The following is an 11289-nucleotide window of genomic DNA, read 5'->3' as shown; positions in this document are numbered from 1 at the left end:
TGAATGATATGTTATATCTTATTAAGGAAACTATGTATAGTAAGCTTTGAGACCTGTAAGATAATAAAAACCTGGCTCCATCTCTAAAGAATGTGAATTGATATTTTTAAGAATCTGATTTGCAGGCATGTGTATCATTCATTCTAGTGTACAATGAAAACTTGAAAGTAGCTTAGTTTGGTGTGCAATACAATTTGAGCCAGAGATATTGTCAAATAAGCCATTATCATTTCTTGGAATTAAAAAAGTAGCTTTGAGAAATATCTGTTTCAGGTTGAGAGATTGATGACCTTAATCATATGCGACAACGCGCAGGAACAGTTCAAGACAAAGCAACGTAGCCGTAAGCATTAGCTTAAAATGAAAAAATTAATTAATAATCTTTCATATCAAGAAACAAGAAGCATTTAAATACTATATTAAAATGAAAAAAAAAATACTAATTATAAATAAAATTATCGTCTTATACATCAAATTGTAATGAGCGGCCTTGTCTTTGCATACCAATTAAAATTTACCACTTTGTTTGAAAATGAAAATTTTCAAAATGTCAATGTAAAACTTAAAATAAATAATAATTATTATTTAAAGGAAACTATTCTCTCTCTTACAATAGATGAGTTTTGTGGTTTTTAGAATAATACTATTATTTAATAAAAATAAAAAGTAAAGTAAAAAGATAATGATTTTTTTTTTAAAGAGGGTAAATTACTAATATGGTTTTTGGATATTAGATAAAGTTTGATTTGCTAACTCATTATCATGGCTTTTGAATGTAGATTGTGGTGTCTTTGGGTTAGAACCCCATTCTCTTTCCATTTCAGTCTACTTCAGCATATTTGGTCTACTTTGGTCTATTTGGACCATTCGCTAAACTTCAGTTTGATATGGTCCAATACGGTCCACTTCATCCATTTGCTCCACTTTAGTCTATTTCACCTAATTTGGTCCTTTCGGTCTATTTGGTACACTTCAATCAACTGCAATCCAATTCGGTCTAGTGGGTTCATTTAGTCCATTTTGGTATACTTCATTCCATTCGCTTTACTTTAATCCATTTCAGTCCTGAAGTTAAAGTCACATCTATCTTTCTATAATTTCCTACTTTCAAAAATGACATTGACCCAATATTAAAGGTTGTCTAAATTAAAAGCATTTATAATCGTGGAATGTAACCTCAAAAAATCAAAATGACAACATTTTGGAAGATTTAACAGTAGTCCAATTGGTGGATGGAAGAATCATATTGAACACAGAATAAAAGTAGAACAAAATTCGATTAAAAAAAATTCAATATTTTTAAGAAATGAAATTTTTAAAAAATCAAGGTCATTTAGATGAAAGGGTTTTTTTTTTTTTTTTGGTCCCCTAAAGGTTCTTTGGACACGATTCCTTGCTTTCACTTTGAAAGTACAAAAATCTTCATTCAAATGGAAAAGGAAAAAAAATTGTATTAATTAATATTTTAGAATCATTTTATACCATAATCTTAACTTTTCCTAATGCACTGTCATTAACATCACCTTGTATGTGATATCATGAATCAGGCAAAATTTCCCAATTACTAGTTTTAAATTTAATTATTGAAAAGTTACACTTTGTTATCTTGACATACTCTTGAATTCTCCTAATTCATTTATGCTCTACGAACATTTTTTCTTAAAGTACTCATGTATAGTGATTTGATCCACAGATTTCATTATTAGAGAAGATGGCTACAAAAACGAGTTTGAAGAAGCTCAGAAAAAGCAACCTACAATTTTAGTGCAAACAATGTCATTACGTCAGGAAAAATGGGGACTGTCTACAAGGCAATGCTTTCGGACGGTACTTCCATGGCAGTTAAGAGGTTTCATGCATCACACAATCGAAGCTGATCACATTGGCTAGTTTGAGACATAATAATTATTTATTTAATAGGTATCATGAGAAAAAGAATTATTTACTTAATAGGAATACGTCCCAAACACGGTTGTGACTCATTTGTACAAGAGAAAAAGAACAAAACAAAGTTGCTTGTTCCTACACCTCTTTCTTTTCTTTTCTTTTTTTCTTTTTTCTTTTTTTTTTTGAGAAAATTTCAATATATGGTGTTTGCTCCTAATAATCTTTTATTCAATCAGTAGAGATTTTACCAGTTGAGTTAACTGGAACTCACATCACATTTTTTTTTCTTGCAAGGTAGTGACTAGGTTTTTTCTCTATCAATTTGTGTATTTTTATTTATTTATTATTTGGTATAATAAATTTTTGTTTTTCATTTAAAAAAAATAATTTGTAGTGTGTAGGTTATTTGCTTAAATTATTTCAATTTATTTAATAAATTGAATTATTTAAAATGTTTCTTTGTAATTTGAACAGCATTTAAGGGGTATTAATGCACTTATTTGCGATATATTATTACTTTTAAATTAATTTTAGATATATCTTTTTTTAAATTTTGATTGTTGGTAATTATTTTTTAAACCTAAATTATAGGTTAAACTAAATAATATATATTCAAAAATAAATATTAATTTAAACAATTAACTTTTTATTCCTTCTGTCATATCTTAATTTTTCAAAAAATGTTGTGTCTTATCGAAATGCATATAATTTTGTACCTCTCGTATTGTGTCGTGCCACTATATTATAGTTTGAAACTCTCCTATTAAAATTCTCATTTTTAATTTAAATGTTTTGCCAAAAAAATATTATTAAAATTTCGATAAAGCAGTACAAATTAGGTTAAAAATGGTAATGAAAAATTGTGTATATCTAACTTTTTTTAAAGTAGGCAATATTTTAATGACGAAAACATGCATTGCAGTAGTGGATTTCTCAAGTGTTTGGCGCACACACACGTGTCATGTCCTCAGTCCACAAACTTCATATTATAAAAGCAACAATAGTTGAAACTGAAAACACAGCTAGATTGACGGAGAGAAACACTGAAACACCAGAAGCTCTTAGAAAGACTAACAATGGCTAGTGGTGTTGTTGGTGAAGAAGTGAGGAACAAGCAAGTAATATTGAAGGACTACGTGACTGGTTTTCCTAAAGAGTCGGACATGCAAGTGATCAATGGAACCATGAAACTTAAGCTACAAGAGGGGTCTCATGGAATAGTAGTGAAGAACCTTTACTTGTCCTGTGATCCTTACATGCGTATCCGGATGACAAGGGTTGAGGGTCCTAACGTGCTTACCCCATATACTCCTGGCTCTGTAAGCTCTCTCTCTCTCTCTCTCTCTCTCTCTCTCTGCTTTCTTGGTTTTGCTTCCTCCCCTGTAGGCATGTGGATAATAATTGTTGTTGTTATAATAAATGAATAAATTATCCATCTCCTTTTAAGAGAATCGATAATTTGTCATGAGTTCAATCCACCTGTGCGAGCATATATATATAAAAAAAGAAGCCAGTGTAAGAAAACTAGGTTCTTTAAGCATATGCTCCTAACGAATTAGCAGCTCCAACGATGAAAGCCACACAGATTTTTCTAAGGGACTCTGGCTCCCTAAAGCTCAATTTTCAACTCTGATGTCTTCTTTTCGGCTCATAGAGCATGGAAACTGAAGTCCTCAATTGTTTGGTGCTTGCCTGTTTCCTTAAGTTGCTCGTATGAGCAGTGTTAGCTACTTGCTCGAGCAGGTTCTTATTTGAGCAAGACAAAATCCTGATTAGAAAACATCCTCTGATAAAATTGCGCTCGAGCGAGATTTTTCAAATTGCAAAACTCTGAGCTTCTCTCATTAGGGAATTTATTGGACCAACAATTTCACACTCAATACAAATTACATTGTCATGGATATTTGCCAATTCAAATCATCACAATATATATTAGTATGTAAAATATAGGGTTGGAAAATTATATTGTTGAAAGTTTTAGATAGATAATCATAATTGAATGGCAATTAAATAAATGGTCAAATTCTTTGTATGTTGTAAGCATTATCTAAATTTAAAAAATTAAAAAAATTCTCTTGCAATATATATATATATATATGTTGAGTGGGCTTTGTAAGATGACTCAGCTTGTATCTTGTTCTATGAGTGCAATTCTAATTTCTTTTTCTGATGATAACATGAGGCAGCCATTAACTGGGTTTGGGGTGGCCAAAGTTTTGGATTCAGGACACCCAAACTTCAAGAAAGGTGACTTGATTTGGGGCACAACTTCATGGGAAGAATACAGCCTCATCACAGAACTGGAAGGACTCTTTAAAATCGAGCACACTGATGTCCCCCTTTCCTACTATACTGGAATTCTTGGTAACTTAGTCATCTACTCATTCAATGAAATATTCTAGATTGAATTAGCTATTAAATTACAATGAATGCTGCTTGTGTATGCGCATGCATGTGTATGATTTGGATATGTATGTCTGCTTGGGTGTATGTTTGTATGTATGAATTGGATATGCATGTGTTAGCTTGTAAAATTCTTATTTGAAGGTGATTACTTAATATTTTCAGATGCTCTATATATGCAAATGCACCATAAAACTATGTGAGTTTCATAGTTTCTTACTGCCATTTGTCTATTTTTCTCTTACTAGTTAGTTGTCATATTTAAAAACAATGACGGTTAATAGTTGTTCCATGGTGATGACCCTTACATTGTAATTATAACCCTCATAAATTTGAATCAAAACTTGAACGGATAATCCATATCCTTGAACTTTGATCCTGAGAAGCATGAATTCAATTCCTTTCTTGTGTTGAAATTTGGAGCTAGTGCAGTACAGTTGGGTCCTTGATCAATTCAGTGAGCTGGCTCTGTAGTTTGCTGGAACAGATTTCGTAATTACAGCTGTTTATGATTGTGGCTTTAGATCAGATATAATTGGTAGATGTAGTTGATTCTGAACAAAGTATGTATTCTTAATTGAAATTATGTGTTGAGTTTTGTAGTCTAGTTGGTTAGATAATTCTAGGTTTTCAACTAAGTCTGCTATGTACATTCTGTTTAAATTAATTACATACCAACAATGTGCATTTTAATATGGATGTTTAGCAACATTGCTACAGTCAATGTTATTAAATGAACATTTGACAAGATTAGGTGAGATTCTGTCATTTGTCCTTTCCATCAACTAATATCCTCCCTATAATTGGCTGAACATTTGGATTTTATTCTAGGTATGCCTGGTTTGACTGCTTATGCCGGTTTTTATGAAGTTTGTTCTCCTAAGAAAGGAGAGTATGTCTTCATTTCTGCTGCATCAGGTGCAGTTGGTCAGCTTGTTGGGCAATTTGCAAAGTTGATGGGTTGCTATGTAGTTGGTAGTGCTGGAAGTAAAGAAAAGGTGAGCTATTTCTATTTGGCATGCTTCAAAGTTGGGCCCTATCTATTCTTTATCCACCGCCTGCATTGAACTTTTTTTTGGTGTGTGTGTGTGTTATCTTTTCATAATATGATTCAATTACATGCAGTGACCATGATTAAGCATTGCTAACCTGATCTCGTCAAGTGTCATTGGATTTATTTGAAAATTTGTAGTCAATCTGACCCAATATGTGAACTCTCAGAACATTAGAATTTCTCTCTTTCTAACATGAAGCTTACTTCTTTTGTTCTTACAATCGCTTCTTTTTCTATGACATTAATGAAATTTCCATAGGAAAACTTATAAACTCATATTATTCTTACTAATCAATACCAAAATAAATCCCAATTTTCTCTTCCTATGGAATGGTTCTATGGTTAATGGACTACAATCCTCTGACCACTATGTATACCTGGTTTTCTTCTTGAAAATTTTGGATGGGAAACAAAAGGTATATTGAAGGCCTTGTTTTAGAAATACAAACATCATATTCATAAATAATTCTTTATAGGAAGTAATCATTGCATGGTTTTGAAAGGATAGTTTTCTTGCAAGAGTTGTTAGCCATGCAATATCTTTCTTTCTCCTTCCCTTCTCTGCTCTAGAAGGGAATAAGCAGGCCAGTCAATACTCAACAAAAAATTTCTATCTTCTTTCTGCGCTTTGATGTCATGCAGGTTGATCTACTACGGGACAAGTTTGGGTTTGATGAGGCTTTCAATTATAAGGAAGAAACTGACTTGGACGGAGCTTTGAAGAGGTCAGTCTCTATAAATATTTCCTAACACATTTCTTGCTCTGTAGCTTTAATTAATCATTGGACATCAGATGGATATAAAGTTGTTCCTTCTATCTTTCTTTTCATCTATATATGTGTGTATGTCTATATTTTTATACTATTAAGGATAACATACATGACACGGTCTTGATCATCCTAATGATATTAGAAATTACTAGCTTCGGGTGAGTTCCATGGTTTACGTTACTAGCAGATTAATTGTTGCGAAGCGTTTATCAAAAAAAAAAAAAAAATCGTTGCATTGGAAGCATGGCCAATGGGTTGAGGCCTTTCTATAAAATATCCAAAAATAGAGACTGTTAGAATAAAGAATGCACCATTTCATCAATTTGTATAGTAATTTTACCAATTTAAGTTTCATCAATGGGGGAGGATAGGAAATTATTTATTTATTTTTTAAATCAAAGGTGCATATTCTACCAATTTAAGTTCCAGCCCACAGCTGTTAATTATGAGCTATTGAAACGTTATCTCAGGCACTAAATACAGTCTTCACTATTTCCGATGTCACCAGGTACTTCCCTGACGGCATTGATATCTGCTTTGAGAATGTTGGGGGGAAAATGCTTGATGCTGTGCTTCTCAATATGAGAGACCATGGCAGGATTGCAGTATGTGGAATGGTCTCACAATACAATCTTGCTCAGCCTGAAGGTGTTCAGAATTTGATGTGTCTTATTTTTAAAAGGATTCACATGGACGGATTTGCTTTCTTTGATTACTATAATGTTTATCCCAAGTTATTGGATGTAGTGCTGCCTTACATCAGAGAAGGGAAGATAAAGTATGTGGAGGACATAGCTGAAGGCCTTGAGAGCAGCCCTGCCGCTTTGGTAGGACTTTACAGTGGCCGCAATGTTGGAAAACAAGTTGTTTTGATTGCTCGGGAGTGATTTAGCCATGTTTTGTATATCGATTTGCTATTATGTTGAGTTTTATGTCAAATTCTTTGATGTTAGAGGTCCACCCTGTAGTAGTTTAACAAAGCTCTGTCTGGTTTATGGCTTGGTGTTTTAGTACAGGAAATCTACGAGAAGGAACTTTGAACATTTACAAACCATGCTCATTATATGGTTTTCAACCTTTAACTTAGTCATGGATGGTATGTTATATCTCATTATGGAAACTATGTTTGGTTAGCTTTGAGGTCTGTAAGATAGAAAAAACCTGGCTCCATCTCTAGAGAATGTGAATTGATATTTTTAGGAATCCGATTTGCAGGAACATAAATTATTCATTCTGGTGTACAACGAAAACTTGAGAGTAGCTCTGTTTGGCGCACAATGCAATTTGAGCCAAAGGTGCTGTCAAATAAGCCATTATCATTTCTTGGAATAAACAAGTAGCTCTGTGAAATATCTGTTTCAGGTTGAGAGATTGATGGCCTTAATCATATGCAACCATGCACAGGGTCGGTTCAAGACGGTCCGTTTGGATACAACTTATTGTTGCTGAAAATTGATTGTTACTGAAAACTGATTGTTGCTGAAAACACTGTAAGAAAATAATTTTTAAATGTATAAATAGTACTGTAAGACCAATTTTAAATATTTTTAATGCGTAAACAGTGTATGCATGGTGTATGAATAGTGCATACACTGTTTATGCACAGTAAATATTGTCTCTAAAAAGTCAAGAACTCCAGCAAAAAAAAAAAAAAAAAAACTGAAAACGCAACTTAGAAAATGCAACTTAGAAAACGCAACGCGTAATTAAGCTGTATCCAAACCAATACAAAGTCACTTAGGCATTGCCTTAAGGCCCCCCAAAATCTAAACACCAAAAAAAAAAAAAANTCCCTGAGGGCATTGATATCTACTTTGAGAACGTAGGGGGAAAAATGCTTGATGCTGTGCTTCTCAATATGAAAGACCATGGCAGGATTTCTGTATGTGGACTGGTTTCACAATACAATCTTGATCAGCCTGAAGGTGTTCAGAACTTGATGTGTCTTATTTATAAAAGAATTCACATGAAAGGATTTGCTGTCTCTGATTACTATAACATTTATCCCAAGTTCTTGGATGTAATGCTGCCTTACATCAGAGAAGGGAAGATAATGTATGTGGAGGACATAGCTGAAGGCCTTGAGAGTGGCCCTGCTGCTCTGGCAGGACTTTATAGTGGCCGCAATGTTGGGAAACAAGTTGTTTTGATTGCTCGGGAGTGATTTGGCCATGATTTATGTATCCATTTGCTATTATGTTGAGTTTTATGTCAAATTCTTCGATGTTAGAGGTCCACCTTGTGGTAGTTTAATAAAGCCTTGTCTGCAGCCAGAGAAAGGTTTATGGTTTGGTGTTGAGTACAATAAATCTAAACGAAGGAACTTTGACAATTTACAAAACCACATTATATGAGTTTCAACCTTTAACTTAGTCATGAATGATATGTTATATCTTATTAAGGAAACAATGTTTAGTAAGCTTTGAGACCTGTAAGATAATAAAAACCTGGCTCCATCTCTAAAGAATGTGAATTGATATTTTTTAGAATCTGATTTGCAGGCATGTGTATTATTCATTCTAGTGTACAATGAAAACTTGAGAGTTGCTTAGTTTGGTGTGCAATACAATTTGAGCCAGAGATATTGTTAAATAAGCCATTATCATTTCTTGGAATTAAAAAAGTAGCTTTGAGAAATATCTGTTTCAGGTTGAGAGATTGATGACCTTAATCATATGCGACAATGCACAGGAACAGTCCAAGACAAAGCAACGTAGCCGTAAGCATTAGCTTAAAATGAAAAAATTAATTAATAATCTTTCATATCAAGAAACAAGAAGCATTTAAATACTATATTAAAATGAAAAAAAAAATACTAATTATATGTAAAATTATCTTCTTATACCTCAAATTGTAATGAGCGGCCTTGTCTTTGCATGCCAATTAAAATTTACCACTTTGTTTGAAAATGAAAATTTTCAAAATGTCAGTGTAAAACTTAAAATAAATAATAATAATTATTTAAGGGAATCTATTCTCTCTCTTACAATAGATGAGTTTTGTGGTTTTTAAAATAATACTATTATTTAATAAAAATAAAAATAAAAGTAAAAAGATAATAATTTCTTTTTTAAAGAGGGTAAATTACTAATATGGTTTTTGGACTATTAGATAAAGTTTGATTTGCTAACTCATTATCATGGCTTTTGAATGTAGCTTGTGCCTTGTGGTGTGTTTTTGGGTTAGAACCACATTCTCTCTCCATTTCGGTTTACTTCAGTATATTCGGTCTACTTTGGTTTATTTGGACCATTCGCTAAACTTCAGTTCGATTTGGTCCAATATGGTCCACTACATCCATTTGCTCCACTTCAGTCTATTTCGGTCCCTTTGGCCCACTTCTGTCCATTTCGGTCTACTGCCACTTTTGTCCATTTAGTCCACTCAGTCCATTTAGCCCATTTCAGTCCATTTAGCCTAATTTGATCCTTTCGGTCTATTTGGTACACTTCAGTCTACTGCAGTCCAATTCAGTCTAGTGGGTCCATTTAGTCCATTTTGGTCCACTTATTACATTTACTTTACTTTGATCAATTTCAGTCCTTAAGTTAAAGTCACATTTATCTTTCTATAATTTCCTACTCTCAAAAATGACATTGACCTAATATTAAAGGTTGTCTAAATTAAAAGCATTTATAATCGTGGAATGTAACCACAAAAAATCAAAATGACAACGTTTTGGAAGCTTTAACAGTAGTCCAATTGGTGGATGGAAGAATCATATTGAACACAGAATAAAAGTAGAACAAAATTCAATAATAATAATAAAAAAGAATCAATATTTTTAAGAAATGAAATTAAAAAAAAAAAAAAAATCAAGGTCATTTAGATGAAAGGGTTTTTTTTTTTTTTTTTGGGTCCCCTAAAGGCTCTTTGGACACGATTCCTTGCTTTCATTTTGAAAGTAGAAAAATCTTCATTTAAATGGAAAAGGAAAAGAAAATTGTATTAATTAATATTTTAGAATCGTTTTATACCATAATCTTAACTTTTCGTAATGCACTGTCATTAACTTCACCTTGTATGTGATATCATGTGTCAGGCAAAATTTCCCAATTACTAGTTTTAAATTTAATTATTGAAAAGTTACACTTTGTTATCTTGACATGCTCTACGAACATTTTTTTTTAAAGTACTCATGGATAGTGATTTGATCCACAGATTTCATTATTAGAGAAGATGGCTACAAAAATAAGTTTGAAGAAGCTCAGAAAAAGCAACCTACAATTTTAGTGCAAACAATGTCATTACGTTGGGAAAAATGGGGACTGTCTACAAGGCAATGCTTTCGGATAGTACTTTCATGGCAGTTTTTTTTTTTTTTTTTTTTTTTAATAAAATTTCAATATATGGTGTTCGCTCTTGATAAAATTCTTTATCACCAAATTAAGACATTAATTGGTTTTTAGTGTAGGCGAGGATTGAACCTCAGACCTCTTATTTATCCCTTAGAGACTTTACCAGTTGAATTACCTGGAACCCACATCACATTTTTTGTTTTCAATTGCAAGGTAGTGACTAGGTTTTCTCTCTATCAATTTGTGTATATATATTTATTCATTATTTGGTATAATAAATTTGGGTATTTCACTTAAAAAAATTATTTGTAGTGTGTAGGTTATTTGCTTAAATTATTTCAATTTATTTATTAACTTTAAGCGGCCACATAGGGTACCGGGTACCACACAGGCAACTAGGCCCGGTGGTCAATTTATTTATTAACTTGAATTATTTAAACTGTTTCTTTGTAATTTGAACACCATTTAAGGGGTATTAATGTACTTATCTGTGATATCTTATTACTTTTAAATTACTTTTAGATTTTTTTTTTTAAAATTTTGATTGTTGGTAATTATCTTTAAGCCTAAATTGTAAGTTAAACTAAATAATATATATTTAAAAATAAATATTAATTAATCAATTAATTTTTTATTCCTTCTATGTTATATCTTAATTTTTCAAAAAAATGTTGTGTCGTATCGTAGTGCATATAATTTTGTACCTCTCGTATTGTGCCGGTGCCACTATATCATAGTTTGAAATACTCCTATTAAAATTCTCATTTTTAATTTAAATTCAGATAATGTTTCGCCAAAAATATATTATTAAAATTTCTACAAAGTAGTACAAATTAGTTAAAAATGGTAATGAAAAATTGTGTGTATCTAACTTTTT

General features: G+C 32.0%; 1 protein-coding gene across 3 annotated transcripts; it reads left to right on the top strand.

Annotated features, from left to right (window-relative positions):
* Positions 1–2911: 2911 nt before the first annotated feature.
* Positions 2912–8490, top strand: LOC112007361 (2-alkenal reductase (NADP(+)-dependent)). 3 transcript variants are annotated; one of them, XM_065761673.1, is made up of 6 exons: positions 2912–3206; positions 4074–4251; positions 5122–5288; positions 5987–6069; positions 6763–6767; positions 7905–8490. In XM_065761673.1, the coding sequence occupies exons 1-6, from the start codon at positions 2964–2966 to the stop codon at positions 8276–8278; spliced, it is 1050 nt and encodes a 349-aa protein (XP_065617745.1). In that variant the 5' UTR covers positions 2912–2963; the 3' UTR covers positions 8279–8490. The 3 variants fall into 3 exon arrangements, with proteins under 3 accessions (XP_065617745.1, XP_065617746.1, XP_065617744.1); XM_065761674.1 differs by lacking the exon at positions 6763–6767 and adding an exon at positions 6623–6762 and having other exon boundaries at positions 8040–8490; XM_065761672.1 differs by lacking the exon at positions 7905–8490 and having other exon boundaries at positions 6623–7247.
* Positions 8491–11289: the final 2799 nt, after the last annotated feature.

The sequence above is a fragment of the Quercus suber genome, unplaced genomic scaffold (assembly GCF_002906115.3).
Source record: "Quercus suber isolate HL8 unplaced genomic scaffold, Cork oak 2.0 scaffold_425, whole genome shotgun sequence".
In the NCBI taxonomy this organism is placed as follows: Eukaryota; Viridiplantae; Streptophyta; class Magnoliopsida; order Fagales; family Fagaceae; genus Quercus; species Quercus suber.
The sequence above is the reverse complement of the archived record's forward strand: the minus strand, read 5'-3'. Positions and strand labels throughout refer to the sequence as shown.